This window comes from Camarhynchus parvulus, chromosome 5 (genome assembly GCF_901933205.1).
Source record: "Camarhynchus parvulus chromosome 5, STF_HiC, whole genome shotgun sequence".
In the NCBI taxonomy this organism is placed as follows: domain Eukaryota; kingdom Metazoa; phylum Chordata; class Aves; order Passeriformes; family Thraupidae; genus Camarhynchus; species Camarhynchus parvulus.
In genome coordinates, this window is record NC_044575.1 from 52,304,547 (window position 1) to 52,322,873 (window position 18,327).

Here is an 18,327-nt window from a genome sequence, read left to right on the forward strand (position 1 = left end):
ATGGGTGTTGGCACCGGGTCCCAAAACCCTCCTGTCCATGGCACAGGCAGTGACGTGAAGCACCAAGACATTGCTCATTCCTGCACGTGCAAAATGCTTGGTGTGACATTTTCAAATGTCATCCTTGCTGTGCTCTTACTGGTGCCAGTTTTCATGTGGCTTTGGAGAGAGTAGAGGGAAGGGGCCCTATAGAGCAGTTTTGGAAAGCCTTCCTTTTGAGGTTAACATCTTTCCAAAGGGTTTTTGGTTTTTTCCAGTGGCTTTTGTCCAGCAAATATTTTCGTAGAAAATTGAAACAAACATTACTCTCTGGATGTGGAGCCCTATGACATTTTAAATATTCAGTGCAGTCAGTAGCATTTTGTAGTGACAAGGTTGTGCTTTCTGCATTTGATCATTACTGATTTATGAAAATTCATTAAATGGAGAAGCACAGTTCCCTCTCAGCTGCAGTCTGGAGCCTTCTCTCTGTGCTGACTTGAATCCTTAGAAAAGTCAAAAGTTGCTCAAATTCCTCTAAAGAATTCTGTTTTCCACACACAGTCCTCAGAAAAATATTTGTTGAGATGAGGGAGGTGTATTTAGAAAAAAAAAAAAAAATTCCCCTTTCTTTTTTTGTGGTATGGCAAACTGCAGTTTTGGGACCGGGGGGTCCCCTTACTTGCCTTTAGTTTTCTTGCCTCAGGGTAAATGACCTGGACCTGACAAATTTCCTCATACCTGAGCCTTCCTCATCACCTGAGAGATGTAACTTCTCAGGGTGAGCTGCATGTGGCTGTGCTGGAAAATCCTGTCACCTTTGGATGGTGCAAACAGTCCTTGAAATGAATCCTAAACTTGGAAGAACTTTTGATGTTTTTCAGCTTCTCATCCTGCAGCAAAACTGATGTTACCTCTGTGTTTAATATTAATTGGGTAGTTGAAAGCCATAAATATTAAATGGGTTGTCTTCTGCAGTAGTCTTCTGATAATTTTACCCTGTATATACCTTCACTTCTTGTTCCTTTACAAGAATCAGTGCCTTCTTATTGGCTTCCCCTCATCCTCTTTTTATGTTCACACAAAATTAAGAATAAAATTTACCGAAAAAGAAATTACAATCTGAATTTTCAAATGTGTTTAATGTGGGAATAGCAATTTATCCAACTTAGATACATTGATTTGGAGAGCATATTAACCATCTGCCATCTGAAATATCAGGTTTGATTTGGGTATTTCAAGTTACATGCCCGATATGTCCACAATCATCAGTCTCTTAGAAATGTAGGCTTTTAACTTCTCATAGAAGTAAAAAAGTGGTGTAAAAGGAATGTGTGTTACACATGGCTTATATTTTTAAATGTGAATAGCTTTTACAGGAATGAATCTATTAACAGATTCCAATCAGTTCTTACAAGTCTGTTATACTTTGCTGTAAAATGCAATGAAGTTTTGTGCTAACTCTAAAGATTTCATATTTAGCTTTAGATCATGCCATCGTTTAGATTATACATTAATTAGTGTGATTGGTTAGAAACATGTTGCTGTTCCTGTCTTTTATTCAAAATATTGCTTGAACACAATTTTCTTTATGTCAAGGCCTCTTGTCTAGTATAGCCCTTGTTGAAAGTGAGTGAAAAAATTTGTCTTGGGAATTTGACTTGAGCTTGTAATTTTGAATCTGAGACAGCAGCCTCTGTGGCAGAGGGTTATGGTTGTGTCCCTGACAGAACATGGGGACTTTTCAGACACAGAGGTTATCCTGCCAGGGGTTGCTGTTCGGGACTTTCCCTTGCTGGCCACCATGCCACTGCTGCTGAGCTTGGCAGTCCCTGCTGTGCCACTCTCTGGGCTCCATGTGCTGCCTCCAGAGGTCGTGGTGTAGATTTTTTTAGTTTGTAAATTGCTGAATCCATATAAGCTCCTCTTGCTGTCAGCACTTTGTGTCAGTTCATGTAACTCCGAATTTCAGATGTCACACTGGATTTTACCCACCTGCGTGTTGTTCCACGTGCCATATTCTTTCTGTGACTGGTACAGGTCAAGACCACACATTTGTTGCTTCAGTGCATTAATGATCAAATACCTGCTTTATCGACCCCCTCAAGGTTCATTACTCCATCACTTAGTTATAAGCAATTAACCACATGAATGGATCTGATCCTTTTCCAAGCTTCTCTGTTCCTGGCTATCGTTGCCAGTAGATCATGGATAGGATGGACAGACAAACTCCCTTTTTACAGTACTTTTTTGTTTCACACCATTTCTTTTGTGGCTGTCTTGATCTCTAGCAGTGGTTGGTCTTTCTGTTTTCATCACAGAGAAATCTGATCTCATGAGATTCCTGTATTACAAAGTGAAGGTTTTGCAGAGGGCTGTTCAAAGTTTCCGGGTTGGCTTCTAGCATGAGTAGGTTCACTAGGATTAAGTTAATCTGCATGAATGAATTTTGTGTGTCAGCCTCAGATCTCTTTGGTCAGCTCTATAAAAATACTTTTTTGTGTAGCACTCTATGCTAAAGCATTACTCAGCCACTCCATAATACTGATAATAGTACTGATCTTGAAAGAGCAGACCTTCAAAAGAGCTGGGTGCACTTTTTTCTTGTTGACTTTGTTGGGAACTGGGAATAGAGCTCTCAGCCTATAGGAATGAGTCCAGATGAAACTCCAGACAGGCTGTCATGCACCAGTTGAGCACTACTTGGTTGGCAAAGTTTTTTTCCTTGGTACCTAATAACTGGGTTGCCTCAGTTCTCATGAGAAAATCTCTATTTGTATTGTCAGTGTATGAGAAGATGAGGGTGTGTATGTAACTGGGAGTGGCCTATTGCCATGTCTGCATATCTATAGTTGTAAAACATGATCTATGGCAGCTCAAAATTTAAAATTTGGTGGCATCCTAGGAAGTACCTAATTGTGCTTGTGCTTCATTACAAGACTGTCTCCTTTCCTGGAATCTATTTTAGCTAATTAGTTGGAAATGTCAAAGTAGTATTTCAGATGACAGAAACATCATATATTATCATACATGAAGCAATTAACTCTTTTGACAAATATTTATTGTGGTGTCATCTTTAATTAAATCCTCAGGACTCCCAGACAGAGAGCAGGTTCTTCTGAAAAGGAGCCTTCCCAGCACTGTCAATGAGCATTTGACTGATGGGGCTTAATTGAACTCGGTACTTGAAAGAGTTGGTGGCCTAAACATAAAGATATAGACCTGACATAATTTCACAATGCAGATGTCTAAAATTTTGGCAAAATCTCAAAACAATTACCCTCTTCCAAACTGTGTCTCAGACACTGCAAGTGCTTTATGCTGGAGAAGATGCATCTCCAGTCTCTCCTGTTCTTCCACAGAAATGGTTTGCAGGAGAAAAGTGCGGTACACTTGTGCTGCTAAGAAAAATAATACTGAAAAACAGGGCTGTATATAGTTTTGTAAAAAAAATCAATTTTCTTTTATTTAGTTCTTGGGGTTATTCATGTGGAAACATATTACAAGTGTGACTGGTTAGTTCCTCTTAAACACATAGGTCTTGTCGGTGATGTGCCACTGAGAAATAATTCTTGACAGTCATAACTGAACCAGATAAACGGTTCTGCTAGTTCCCAAATAGAACTGTAAAACAAAAGGGTTCTGCTTATCGTTTTCCATTTCTTCATGCCTGTCAAACTGTTTAACTGTGCATTACTCCTCACAAAGGCTCTCTGTGTTTTTCTGCTCCTCCTCTGTGGTCATGGTTTTACTTTCTCTGTTGCTGAACCTCCTGTGGTACACTTGTCCACCTGTATCACTCCTCACCTGCTGCTGATCTTCGCCTTCACCCTTGGCAAAGAGTTGCTTGGGAGGTGCTGTGTGAAATTTTTCCCTGTCATGGCTATGTATTAAAGCGTACTAACCTGTACATATGTTTTTATTTTTATCAGGGAGAAGCAGCAGCAGAAAGTGGTCGAGATGTTCCCAGTGCTCAGCTCAGCCCAGGGCAGCCCAGCTCCGAGCCCGCGGGCCCGGCAGCGCCCCAGAGCGCGGTGGCTCCGGCCGGGGTCTCGGCAGGTACCTCGGCTGCTGCCTCCTTCTTCATAAGGTAGTTCCTCTTTTTCTGCTTCCCATAACTGCTCGTGGGTCTTCAGACAGCTGGGAAATGTTATTCAGTCTTTGCCAAGGTGCTGGTTGCTGAGGGTGGAGTTGGTCCCCTGGTCATGGCTGTGGCTTTCTGCTGCTGCTGGAGAGCAGGGACGGGATGGGGACACCCTGATTCTCTCTCTGGGGATCTGGAACCTCTGTTGACCAAAAACCCAAGGAAAACCTGTGTTGGGCTTTGTCTAGTCCTTAATGGTCATCTTCACCACAAGTCTGCTATTCTGTAGGTTTCCTTGGAGCAAAAGCTGAAGTAACAAGTCTTTTTCTCTCAGATCTAGATTTAAAAAAGGTATTTTTTATTCAGTAGCATGGCCTGTGTGTCAAAATAAAAGTTTCTCCATGGTTGGTAGAAACAGTTAAAACAGTTTGACATTCTTCTTTTAGCAATAGCCCACAACAAGCTTTTTTTTTCCTTTGTTCTGGTGTCTTATAACAAAAATATGTTAGTTTTGTTTGGATGTTTGTTGTAATTAGCAATGTTGATTAAATGTAATACACTGTCAAGCAGATGGTACTTAAAACAACAAAACTCAGGGCTTTGTACTTGCATTCCAACTCCTTTTTTAATTCTGAACTGAACATATTTTGAGACAATATTGAAAAGCGTATGTCTGTGAATGGCAGTAAAGTAGAATTTATGCACTGAGAATCCCTTGCAGAATGTAATCACAATGGTAATTGTATTGTTTCCTTTTCATTGGTCTTTAAGATGTTTTATACCATTAAATAAATGATATTTACTATAAGTTACAATCTGACCTCAGAACGAGCTCGACTTTCCAAGTTCTGTTTTTTAAAAGAATGTGGTACAATGATTTGAAGTGTCAAATGCCCGAGTGTCACAGTCAGTCTGTACACTGGAGGTTGGGAAATGATTGCCCCAAGAGCACTGTGGGTAAGTTTGGGGATTGTCTCTGAGGGTTTAAATCAACACAGAGGAATGGTGGCCTGCAGAGGATGATTTGTTTCATTCAAACACAGGTAGCTGAAATAATCAGTGGGAATGGAAAAGAAAGGTAAAGGGAGAAGCTCGGACATCTCTTTTCTTGTTTAGTTACCTAAGCAAGTACAGATGCATCCTTTGCAAAGTATTTAGATGGGATGCAGCACAGCTTTTGTTACTGTATCTCATATTGTGGGTATGATTTTAGCTTAATCTGCTTTTGGATTTATTTCAGTGTTAATTTGTATGTCATAAGAAAATGCAAAGATTTTTCCCTTTCACTGGGGAAGCCAGAAAATAAAATACCTTCCTTGAAACTGAGAGAAAGAAATTAGTGCCTAATAGTATAGAAAAAGACCCAAAATATTTTCTCTCAGTGATGCTTTTGTCACTGGTCAGCAAAACTCAGTTCTGTTTTTATTGTGAAGTGAGTGTCATTGACTTAATTCAAAGATTCTTGAAGTCAGCAGCAAGACTGCAAATGACATCATTGTATGTTGGATCAGGCCCTAATTGCTTCTCATGAATCTGTCTTTGCCTTGAGTGAATCAGAATTTTATAGCTTTAGCAGCTCTGTGCTAGCTAAAACATTTTAAAACCCCATTAGTACACTGCTTATTCCCTACCCATGTTTCCTATATTCAAAATTGATTCTCTTGAATTTTTTAACTGATGGACAGAGCTGATGGAAATTTTTGTGCACAAAGCACTTTTGTTTCTTATTCTGTTCTTGTTGAAACACAAGAAAAATAATATCTCACAATGATTTTGTGGGGGAGAGAGATCCATCATTGATCCCTGGCACTTGTAAATAGGTTGAGCAGATTCTCAGATGGGTACAAGGGCATGGCCAGGCTGCTCCCTCAGCTTTGGCAATAACCTCAGGAGAGGTTCCCAGTATTCCTTCTCTTTTGACTCTTCTGCCATTTGGACCTTAATGGATCAGAGTTTCCATGCTGAGTCCTCCACCCTCAAGCCATGCAGTCCTCTCAGCAGGAGGGGAAGGGAAGAGGAGGAAATCCTCAGGGATGAGTGAGGGATGACACAGATGCTGGCAGAAGTGGCTTATCCAGGAACCACAGATTTTAGGATATCACCGCTTTGGGGGGTTTTGTTCAGTAAATGGGCTCTCAGGCTCCTTTGCTTCAACCCTCCCACTTCTGTCTCCTTCCCTTTGCACCATCCAGCCCTGAGCTTGTTGAGGAAGAAGGTCATCCCTGCCCTGACTCTTTTGCAGCAGCATTCACTTGTCTCTCCTTCATCTCTCTGTTCAGCTAATCCTCTCTCAAGAAGCACCTGGAGATGAAAGAAGAGTCATGGCTCTAGTGTCATACTGTAGTCCCCATTCATTGTATTTGCTGATTTTTTTTTTCCATACTGAAACTCCTCAGCCACTTGAAATCTGAACTTCATAGCAAGGCCAGTGTGTTACTCACGTTATGCAGAGCCTGGCAGATTTTGTTCTTGTTCTCTACTGGAATAAATGAAGTTAATATATTGACAATCACACAGACACACATATATTTATTTTTTTTGCAAATCATTGGCCTCTCTTTGACCAAGTCTTCTGAGGACTTTCAACTGTTTACATCCTCCTTTTGTAAGAAGAGCTGTGGTTGAAACTTTGACTTGTTAAAAGGGCTGGTTTGCCTTAGGAATAAATTCTCTAGGCAAAAAATATGCCTATATGTTAATGTCCACTGTATTTGGTTGCAGGGTTACTTACTTTGGAAGACAAAGACTTCATAGGCTGCTTTTGGAAATTGCATCTGTGATTTCCTGAGCCACAGCAACACTAGATACAGGGTTTTTTTCCTCATGAATAAAGTATTCCAATCTTATTTTTCATGAAAGAGCATTCACCTGTGTTTGTACAGGTCCTAGCACAACTAGCTTTTGGGTTGTGACATGGTTTCCTGGCCACATATAAATGCCTTTTTCACATTAAAACGGGAGTTTCTGTTTGCTGAAAAAACACCTCTTACACTCTTGCTTGTGGACTGTTTTGTGCATGGGAAGGGAGATCCATGCTGGATTTTTTTTGTTAGTTCTTTTTTCTTTTACTCCAGTTTGTTCCTTGATGAGAATCAGTTTTGTGTTTGTAAGGTCACAAACTCTGAAGACAGGACAGAGAGTTCGTGTCCTCACCTGGAAAAGATTAGCTAAGAGATGCAACAAAAAGGATACCTGGTCATAAGTGGTCCCCGTGGTTAAAATGAGTATCTTTAAGACATTCTTTGCAGAGAATGCACTTACTTTTTTAAGCATATGTGCAGCCCAAATCTACATATTCATCCAAAGCTCTTTCTCATTTGAATGTCATATTTAATTTCTTCAAGCTTAATTATGTTCTGCTTAAAAAAAAAGTATTTTATTCATTACCAAGAAATGCAGAGAAGCACTAAGTATTCGAAATCAAAGCCAAATATTAAAGACAGCAGACAGAAGCGTATTAAGAAATTAAATCAGTTTTAAGCTTTTTTCCTCACTGTGATCTGTCACAGAAGGAGGAAAGCTTTGATTAACATCTGACTGTGTCACGCAAGCAAATTGCCAGACATTACTCAGTGGTTGTGTTACCAGAGGATTTAGCAGAAAATGGAGCTTCTCAGTAGGTCACTGGCAGAACGAGAAAGCCAGGGCAAAAAGCACAGCTTATGTTCATGGATGGCTGTGAAGAGACTCCCAGTTCACCCTTGCATTTCAAGAGAAGTTTATTCTTGCATTCTTCAGATTTAAGAAGAATGCAGCTGGCTTTGTCCCTTGGTGGGGCATGAACTGTGCCTTGCCTAGTGCTCCACACTTTACACCTGTTTCCAGGTGGGTTTTTTTTTGTATTAGGAACCTGAACAAACTTTATATTACTAAGAGAAAATATGTGAGATAGTTGTAGGACCCTTCTGTGGGCTGTGCTTGCAGCTAAGTAAATATTGGCATATTTTGTTATAAAGCTGTAATGAGCTTTATAGCAAAGTTGGGTTTTCTTGTCACGCGAACAGTGCGGGAAGACAGGAAATGGTGTAAAAGATCAGGCAGGAGAAGGGCAGCAAGGAGGAGAATGGGCATGCACTTCGGAAGAGGTTAATGGGCTCTCTGACAAAAATGAAAATACCACTCCCTTGGGAGAAGAATCCAGGCCCCCAATAAATCGAAGCTGTCACCATTAACGTGCCATTTCCGTGCTGGTGGCTGGTGACAGTGGTGGCAGCAGTGGCTGTGCAGCTGGGTGGGGGTGGTGTTAGGAGCAGGGATAGCTGCCCTCGGTGCATGAGCTGGAAGGGAGATTTGAGCAGTGACAGGGCAGCGAGGAGGAATCAAAACTGTTTAGAAGAAAATAGGTATCTAAGCCTGAGCAGCAATGAGCAGAAGACAAACTGCATTAAGTCCCTCTTCTGAAATTCTCACCTTGTTTGATGTTAATCTTTTCAAACTGGTTTGCTGACAGGGTTGCATTTGCTGCTGTGGGACTGCTGCCTTTGAAGAGGGGAAATAACTGTATAGTTGCAACTCCTTTCCCTTGTATCCACCTGCTTTGGTTTGAAAAATTAATCTGCCAAACATAGCACTCACTGGTTTTCAGGTTTCTAAATTATTTGCAATGTTGGTGGGCTTTGCAGAATTAAAACCATTTAAGATAATAAACCAAGAGAATCACAGTGGTGAATCACACCCGTTATCTTTCCTCTCTCATCATCCTCCTGCATGTTTGGGAAAGCTGTGTCAATTTAGGCGTGATATAAAACATTGCACATGATATGCTTTTTGAAAGCAGATTTTCTTAACAAAATATACAATCTCTGAGTAATGTAATTGAACATCTGAAGAGTTAAAATAAGCGTAGTAGTCTTTTACTGGAGTCAGGATATTCCATCATATTTTAATGTCTGTGAATTTGGATTAAAGAATCTAATTATTCACTAATGAGCAGTAATGGTACATATAAACTAAGGGTCACTATCCTATTACAGGCACCTGATGGTTCTCTGATAAGCATTTGGTCATTAGATTGACCATAAAATACAGTCAATAATTGAGGTTACTCATAGAGCAGACACCTTATCAGCTTTAGGCATGGTGGGACAGCTTGTCAGTACTCTGTGTCCTGATTGTGCTGTGACTGAGCATATGATTAGGGTATTGAAGCAGTTTGTATCTAATGAAACTGCAGGAAAGGCATAGCAATATTAGCACAACCACTAAATGACTAATGTGTTTTTGTTCCAAGCCTTAGACACTTCAATTAGTTCCAATAAACTCTGATCTAGTGTAGTGGTAGGCAGAGAATTCAGATATTTTATGTACAAGCTTTCATTATACTAGTCAAAATTTGTAACATTGAGGGGACAGATGAAATCTGTGTGGCTTTGAATAAGAAATGGTGGGAATAATAAAGCTTGTCATTACTGGTTTTACTTCATTTTTTTCAGTTTTATTTTTGCATCTTTTAAATGTAGTATACTGAGACAATGCCTCAGTGCCTGATTTAAAAGATGAAGCTGCTGGCAGCAAATTAGATGTCCACATTTTGCTTTAAAGTCCATTCATGCAGTTCATGTAGGCTTGTGCATATAGATCTAAACTTAGAATGTGTTCTTTAGCATTTTGTACCATATGGAACATTAGTCAAATAGTCCCATCTTGAAAGCTTTTGTAGAGATATTGATTTTGTTGTGCTTCAAACTGTTGCAAAGAAAATAACCTCAGAACCTATTCTTTTATGATTTTTTTTCCTTGAGGATGCCTTAAGTTTCATAAATTATTTAATATGGTGAAAGATGCAAAATGCCTTTTGTTTTTCTGAACTGCTGTTCAGGCTTCTCTGATGCGACCTTGGAAAGTAACCATAGAAACATGTTAAAAGCATCAACTGAAAATCAGTAGTTCAGTTTGACAGTGATGCAAATTCTGTGAAAGAAGATTATGATGTATTAGGAACACTTGAGGCATATATTACTGCTAACCTGTTAAACCTGATTATTCCATGACTATCAGTACTTTCAGGATTTAATGCAGGGGAAAAAAGCAAAAAATAAAAAGATGAACATATTTTTTTTAGTAAGTTGCCATGTTTAAGGTGTTTCTAGGTAAATCACTTCAGCCTGTCATTCTCTGTCCTGTTAAAAGCAAGAATTATATTTCTTCGAAGCTCATAATGTAGTTCACAGTTCCCTGGATTTAATAGCTGTAAACTTCTGCTCCGTATCCTGCTGGGATGCACAGGTATGCTGGCTTTGTGCAGAGCTGGCACAAATTAAACCTCTTTGACAGATAATATGAATAACTGGGTCATGAATAAGTAGTAGTTCATCAAAAGGTGAAGAAAATCTGTGATTCATTGGAGCCTGAGTTAGAGATTTTTGTGCTGACCTGTGGTAGTTAAGCTAGTCTGTGAGGCTGAAGCACAAATCCCTGCTGTAGTTGCAGGTAACCACAGTAAATTCTTGATGAATCATGGGTCAAGAGAAGAAGCAGAGTCACTTGTTAAAGCTTCCTCAGTAAGCATAACCCACACCCAAGAAATCCTGTGTTGATGTGATGTGGGAAAATTTAATTTGAACTAGTGACCTCAGAAAGTGGGGTACAAGCCCTTCCTGATTAGGGCTGCTTTGCTGGCAGATACACTCAAACCCTGTGCATGGTTTGTCCCTGTTTCACCGTGTCACGGCAATATGATAGGAGCTGCAGGGCTCCTCGGGGATGTGGTGGCATTAATGCAGCCCAGAAGCTCCTCAGTGCGCCATCCCTTCTTTGTTAAATGCCCCAAAAGCCCCACTTTCTTTTGCTACCATTTGGTCACTGCTCAGGAGTGGTGGCTGAGGAATTTGCAGCTTGAGGGAGAGCTGTGGATGTGCAGATGAAGTGGAGCATCCAGCTGTTCCAGGGGCAGCCAGATACATAATTAATGTTTCCTCCTTAATGAGTCCTTACTCTGGATTTAGAGTAGAGGACTGGAGCAGCCTGATCCCTGCAGGGGCTGGAGAGGGGATGCCCTCCTGTCCCCCTTTTCCTCTCTGCATGGAGCCAGGGAGAGCAGGATGTGCAAATGGAGAGGGAGCAGGTGTCACAGGGGCTGGCCTTGTCTCGCCTGTGCCGTGCCACGCTGCTGGAATGTGGCTGCTCCCTGTCCCCAGAGAGCAAATGTGACCCACAGGTCTCCCAGTGTGGTGTGGGGACAGGGGATGGGGCAGGGTGGGAGGCTTTGTGCAGTATCCTGTATCACTTAGGGCAGCTTAAGCTTTCCTAGTTGCTGTGGCAGCATAATACTGCCTATAATTAAGGACAAACAAAGAGTGTGTGCTTTAGGTATATCCCATTTCACGTTAGCCTGTGAGGAGGATAAATTAGGAGATAAGCCTGAATTTATTAGGCTTTGTTCTTGGAAGCACAAATGACTCTCAGGACAGCGTGTTTAACAGCAGAACATCATTACTGGTATCACTGCTAATACAGCATCATGCATTTACACACTGCATTATTGGTGTGTGGTGAGCCAGGCTCCCTGCTAGGAACAGCTCATCTGTGATACTGGGAGCTGAGACACTGAGCTGGGCTCCAGCAAAGGGACAGGTGAGGAACCTGGAGTAGCTGAGAGAAGAGGGAAAGTGGAGCTTGGACATGAATAGTGCTGATTTAGAATGCTGTGCAAAGCATGAAAAGGTCCCAAAGGCCAGCAGATCTGGGGTCAGGGTATGCCTGTTGGTTTAGAGGGGGGAGGCACTGAATGATCAGCCATGGTGAGGGTTTGACAGAGTCTCAGAGGGAACTGGGTGGTGAAGCAGGACTGGGCATCTGTGAGTCATTGCCTTGGAGGACAAAGCGCCTGTATGGAGTGTTAGGGATCATGGTATGGGAGAGATCATGCAAGACAGCAGTGCTGGGGAGATGTTTGGAAAGAGAAGCCTCTGTTGGATGGCACAGGCTCTACGACTTGTTTGGGAGCAGGTTGGACTGTACAGGAGGTGGCAGAATAAAGCAAGGGGGGAACCTGGTGCCAACCAGATTGGCGAGAAATATAAAAAGGAAGAGGCAGAAAAAGAGGGAAAATGGATCCAGTAATATGGGGACCATGTAATGAGGTCAGGATTTTGGAGAGGATGTTCTAAGTCTTAACTGCAGCTTGAGAGCAGAAGCAGAATTGGGGCCCAACAAAGCACTTCCAGTGTTTTCTGCTGGAAGTGAACAAATACCTTAAAGATCTTTATAACTTGAGGCCACACCTGAGGAAGCCTGATTTTTGTCAGCCCTGAGCGCCTTGATGAATGATAATACACGAGGCTCTGGAGCAGCAGAGGCAGCCCTCCCAGGAGGTGTGGTGACTTTCTGAGCTGCTGTAGGTGGTTCAGTGCAGACAGTGGTTGTGTCCTGGGTTAGCTCTATATACTGAGGCATTCTTGATGCCCATGAGGAAGAGAAAAGAAGAATAATTTAAAACAGATGTGCCCACAAGTAGAGGAGGATCTATGCCTTCAGAGCTACCAAGGTTTGCATTTATTTATGGGCATAAATGGTGGTCAGTGGATTTCAAACTAGGAAAAGATCTGAAGTACTTGACTGGAGTCATGCAGATATTTCTTCTTTCTTTGTCCTCTCTTGGATCTTCTGCTCACCTGGACTTAATATTTTCTCCCTTAATTTTAGTTGGTTTCTTTTTCCCCTTTTTTTTCTATATGACCCTTTATTTTCTCCTTCCTCCCTAGCTGAATGCACTTGATTATTCTGTTTTCCTGAGTGTATGGAATCTCACTGCTGCCTAGCTACCAGCGTCTCTCTTTCCCCCTTGGATTTTTTTTCCTTTCTTTCTGCCCTTCCTAGCTTGTCAAGAGGAGCACTTCTCCTGCCTCCCCCTCAGCCCAGCCCTCCCAGTCTGCCTGCTTTTTTGGTTCCTGGACTCCTGACCAGCAGCGTTTGCTCTGACTCCGTTATTTGGGGCTCCTCAGCCTGGCAGCAGTGGCAGCTGCACTGGTGGTTTTTCTGCAGTGGGAACGGAGCATTCCATAGGTAAAATGATAATGGTGGCTTTCCTGTGGGGATGTAATTTGACAGTTTGCACCTGTTTTTACAACTTTATTAGTGACTTTCAGACTTTTCCAATAGCATATTTAACTATTTTAATACCATTGTTACGACAAACTTAGCAGGTGAAATAGTTTTAAATCAGACTGATAGTTAATTGAATATTTTGGTTTTGTGGTTAACTTGGAGTCACTCTAACATTCAGTTTATGGTGTGCAGGATGTGGTTTGCAGGGCAGATGGACTTTGAAGTGTCACTGTCTCTTTTCAGAGCTAAACTGCTTTGCTTGCTTGTGCTTGTTGCAAAACAAGACATCCCACATTATCATTTATTACAAAAATAAAATGTCAAGCCAAAACAATGCACCAGCACTATAGCTGCAGTGCTCGATCAACTGCAGGATTACCCTGATGCTACTTTTTAATTCTCTATGAAACACTGAATTTTGGCTTTCTAAAACTCCCTTCATCCTTCCTGCTGGAGTTTGGGAGATGTTTCTTTTGGCAGGACATTTCAAAAAGCTTAGCCAGTGTCTCGCTTATCATTAGTTAGTGCTGCTTTCTGGTTTGCTTTCTGCTTTGTTTGGCTTTTTGTGTCCTCAGTGTTGCAGCTCACTTATTAAGAAGCACATGCCCTCTGGAGGGAAGGACTCAATGGATGTTAATCAGCATATAATAAATCTAATCTAAATGTTATTAGTGAAGCTTTCTGGACTTCAGGGCAAGCTTCAGAATATCGTTTGATAATGTGTCTCAAGCAAGTCTTCAGGAGTTGCTCATTTTTACTGAAATTTGGAGTTACCATCTTTGGGCCAGAAATAGTCAGATCTCTCCATCTGCGGAGATGGAAAAATATGCATCTCAGATTTTCCTGCTAAGTGCTGTTTTAAAGGGCACTGCAGTATTAGCCTGTTATACCTCTGAGAAGTATCACTTCAGAACTGATGTCAGTTAAATAAATCATAGTAACCCTGGGTTTAGAAGCCCATGTGTCCCTCCTCTGTTTAAAAATACTCATTGTGTAGGCATACCACTTCTGTACTTGGATGATTTCCACTGCATCATTTAGTGCTGTCAGTGACCATTTAACTCACTAACAGTAGGAATAAGTAAATGCCCCCCTGAGAAGTTATTTGCTTGGCAGTATAGGTGTCAAGCCTTTGACTAAGCATCTGAAATAAAGCCCAGCTGAAGTGGGAATGGATCCTCTGTGGATTTTTTAGATGTGCAATAAAATATGGAACTGAGGGATCTGGAATTGATGAGAAAGGTATATCTGTGGAGATGGTGTGTTGGGTCAAAGGAAGGTAACAGGAAAATGTAACCCACCTCAGAGCTTTTATTGGAAAGAACGCATTGTATTCACAGATGGTAACTTGTATTCAGACTGCTGTATGCAATCAGGAACATGGAGATCCTGAATTTTCCCTCTTTTGGTCCTTCTCTTTCCTGTCAGATATTTGTCTGAATCTGGTGTTTCAGATGAGCCCTTGTTAGCCATGTCATGTATTTTATCTCTTATCTTTTCCACTTGCAAATACATCTACCTCTTCCCTGGAGCAGCCTGAATGAGCAGAATGATTTTTGTACACCAGGAGCTGATACTGCAAAGCAAAATTTTAAGTAATTGGTTTCAGTGTTACTGCAGTAGTGAAGGCCTAGTTAACACCATTGTTTCAGGTGCATTACTTTGTAGTTTTAGAAATGTCTTTCTTACTTTTTCTTGACAGAATACAAATGAGACTAGAATTCTGTTTTTGCTCAACCTTACTATTTCATGCATCTGTGTCTTGCTGGCAAATAAGTCCAACTTTTTTCTTTTGCCTAAGGAGTGAGCTCAGATTGATGTGGCTCTGCCTGCTTTAGCTCAGTTAGCTCATGAAACAGAGTGGGGAAATATTGCTGACATTCAGGTAGTTGTATTTTCAGTGCACAGCTATCCATGCAGTGTGCAGCCCAGGAACTGACATATTTCTGTATTAAGTGTTGACAGTCTTGCTTACTTAAAGATTAACCTACACAGGTTTTCAGCAGTTTGTCATATGGTACAGTTGTAAACAGCAAGTGTGGAAGTGCAGCAATATGTTCATCTGCTCTTGCTTTGTTTAACATCGTTAGTGAGCAGAGCTGGAAATGGTATGTGGCAGGCTGCTGTGACTAGCTGTTATTCTGATATATTTAGATATATATGTAAGTCAGTTCCTGAACACTGATTCTGGCTGCCGAAGCAATGTTCTTTGGCCAGAAAAATGTCTTAAATCTACAAGCTGAAGAGAACATTGAAGTGACAATTTTGTAGCAGCAACTTCAGAAGCCACTAGTTTGGGAGAGCAGGAAAAATGATTGGAGTGCAATTATCAGTGTTTGTGAGGATCTGCCCTTTGGTGTTTCTTAAACTTGGGGGAAAATTACAGAGAAGTGTGCTGAAAAATTCTTCTTGGATACCTGTGTGCAAATTGCTTGAACATTTGAAGATGGGCTAGATTGGTTGCTTCTGTAAAATTAATAAACAGCTGAGTAGAGGGACTCTTGGGTCTCTACAGCATGAGGGAGCTTTTCTGATGTCAGGAATACCTTGCAGGTTTGTTTTAGCTTCTGATCTCTGCACGTTGTTTTGAGTTTATCCCAAAGTGGCTTTGCTTGGTCTGTACTGTGCCTGAATTCAGGTGAGCCTTGATTATTCTCACTGATGCACAAAGCCTTTATTCCACACTTCATGAAGTTGTGAGTAGAGTTAGGGACAAGCAACAAGGATGCTCAGAAATCAAGGAAACATGACCTGTGAGGAGAGGTTGGAAGGATTGGGACTTCTTAATTTGAAAAGAGAAGGCTGACTATGGTGTGGTAGTGGTTTTCATCCAGGTAACAGCTGCTGCAGGAGATGGAAATAGGCTCCTCTGCGTGCCTGCTGGTGAAGTGGGAGGAAAAATAAGGAATGGGAGACACAAGATGTGAATTTTCTAAGAGTAAGAGTAGTTAAAAGCTGTCTAGTAAAAAACTGTGAGACGGTGATGTTCCTAATATGTCAACACTGCTGATTTCTATTTCTGCCTTGCTGATTTTAATATGAGATAGAGAAAATTACAAGGTCAAAGTGAGAGGCTGAAATTCAAGTCTGAATTGCAAGATTACGCTATGTGCATGAGTCAAGGCATGAACTTTGTCTCGAATTGGAGATACTTGCTCTCACAGTGTTGATGAGGTAACATCCTCGAAATATTAAATATGGTTTGACATTTTGGAATGTTTCAGAATAATGGGTTTCTATTGAAACTTTATTACCCTCACCCATTATAAAAATGCCATTGTTTGAGGCTGTGCATTGTGATCCAGATGAACTAATTATTTATTGAGGAAGTCAAACCACAGAAATAAGGAACATTAATTGTTTGTTCTTCCTGTCAGTGCTTCTCAGCAACATTGCTGGGACAGCTAAGCAGACAAAGGTTTGGTGCAGAACTTGTGTAATGGTACAAAGAGGGGAAAGTGTTATGTCCTCCAGAAATTGGACATCCATCAAAGGAACCTAGTAAGCTTGGGGGAGGAAGAGACCATACCCTCAAAGTTTATCGTATCCTTTATAAGTGGCTTCTTGGACAAAATTTACTCTAGAAATACACATGGTGCCTCTCCTTTCCAAACCTTCATGATGTATTTAGACAGTCCTGGTTTTCTCTTTAAAATCATGTTTTAGATCTCATTTTGTTTTCCAAGGTGAATGCTGTTAGTGGAAACAGCTACCTTGTTGGGTTTTTTTAATTTTGCTTGTGGGTTTGGGTAGCAACTGCATTTTTTTTTCATTGTGCTACCTTTCTAATTTTTGAACTGCAAATCAAACAGCAATAGCAATAATAAAAATAATAATGCCAACCAAGTTTATCCTGTGAGTTGTGGAAGGCTTGGGACAGGGTGCTGGAGGATGTATTGTAGGACATCCGTCTATTTGTTGCCGGTTTTGATGAGTGATTAAGGAAACAATAACTGGAACTGCAGATAGGATGACAGGCTGTGACTTTCCCACTGCTTCCTTTGGAGCTGGTTGGCAGCAGGAAAAGATTGGGATATGGGTTATGTGGGGGGATTTATGCCTTGTTGAGCTGAGAACTGGGAAAGTTTGGGAAAGCTTTGCTTTGAAGTCAGTTGGTTCTCAGTGTAAGCCTGCATCCATAATTTTCCAAACTTAGGAGATGGCTCAGAATCAGGATGAAAATCACTTCCATGCTGTCTGTCAAGGTCAAACCAAAAGTCTTGAGTAAGCATACTCTTGTGTAAAGTCCAGAGTTCAGGATATTTAAGGCTTGGACTGTGCACTTGTCTGGCCTTGACCCTTTCAGTGAAGCCCTTCAGCATTTTCACAATGTGAATAATGATAGTGATCTCTGAAAGATAAGACTGGCCAAGAACACTAAAACTGTTAATATTTAATGAGTCATGTTGAAATGAATGTGCAGAAGTTTTCTTTTATTATTCTTGTCAGTGGAGCTTAATAATGGGAAGCAGGAGTTGCAGTTCTATTTCTGACTCGTGGCAGTTTGTCCATAAATGCACTGTGTCCATTAAGTCCTCTGCCTTTATCTCAATTGACTGATTTGTAGTATGTCCCAAAGTATGTTTCATAGCTCTCTTCCTTCTGAAGGTTAATAAAATTCACAAAGTTTTAAGAAAACAAATTATAACTTTGCATAGTTATGAAACTTTCAAATATATTTTTCCTTTTTTTTTTTGTGGAGAAATTATGCTCAGAAGGAGTGCTTTAGGGATTTAAATTGTGCTGTTTACTTTCACAGCTATAATGTGCAGAATGTGTGCAGGGAGTGTAAGCTAGAAGCAGCTTGCTGTACATCAGAATATCTAAAATGTCATGCTAACAACATAGGCAGAATTTAAAATTAAAAATGGCATGGCTCTTTCAACGAGCAGGCTTTGTAGCTACTGTTGTTGCACAGCCTTGCTCCCTTGGTGCTGAGCATTATGTAATTGATCTGGCTGTGGTTTTCCTCACTGGTCTCATCCATGCATGGCAGAAAACCTAGTAATCTGTAAATCGTGTGGGGGAAAGAGCAGGTTAGAGACTGTCCCTTGTCATTTGATATTTGAGTGCCCCTGCATGTGCCATATATTAGTTTTATTTTCTACCATGATGCCTAGCTATGAAGAAAGAACTCTCCAGAGTGTCTTAAAAGACATCTTCTATTAAAGAGGGAAAGAGTTAAGCAAAATGCAGACAGTAGATCTCGCAGCTGGAGG

General features: G+C 41.0%; 1 protein-coding gene across 2 annotated transcripts in view; it reads left to right on the top strand.

Annotated features, from left to right (window-relative positions):
* Positions 1 to 18,327, top strand: part of KIF26A (kinesin family member 26A) — a 96,253-nt gene that overhangs the window by 45,297 nt on the left and 32,629 nt on the right. For both annotated transcript variants that reach the window (XM_030950489.1, XM_030950490.1), the window contains exon 4: positions 3,912 to 4,069. In XM_030950489.1, coding sequence (XP_030806349.1) covers positions 3,912 to 4,069 — 158 coding nt within the window. The remainder of the gene's footprint in view (positions 1 to 3,911; positions 4,070 to 18,327) is intronic.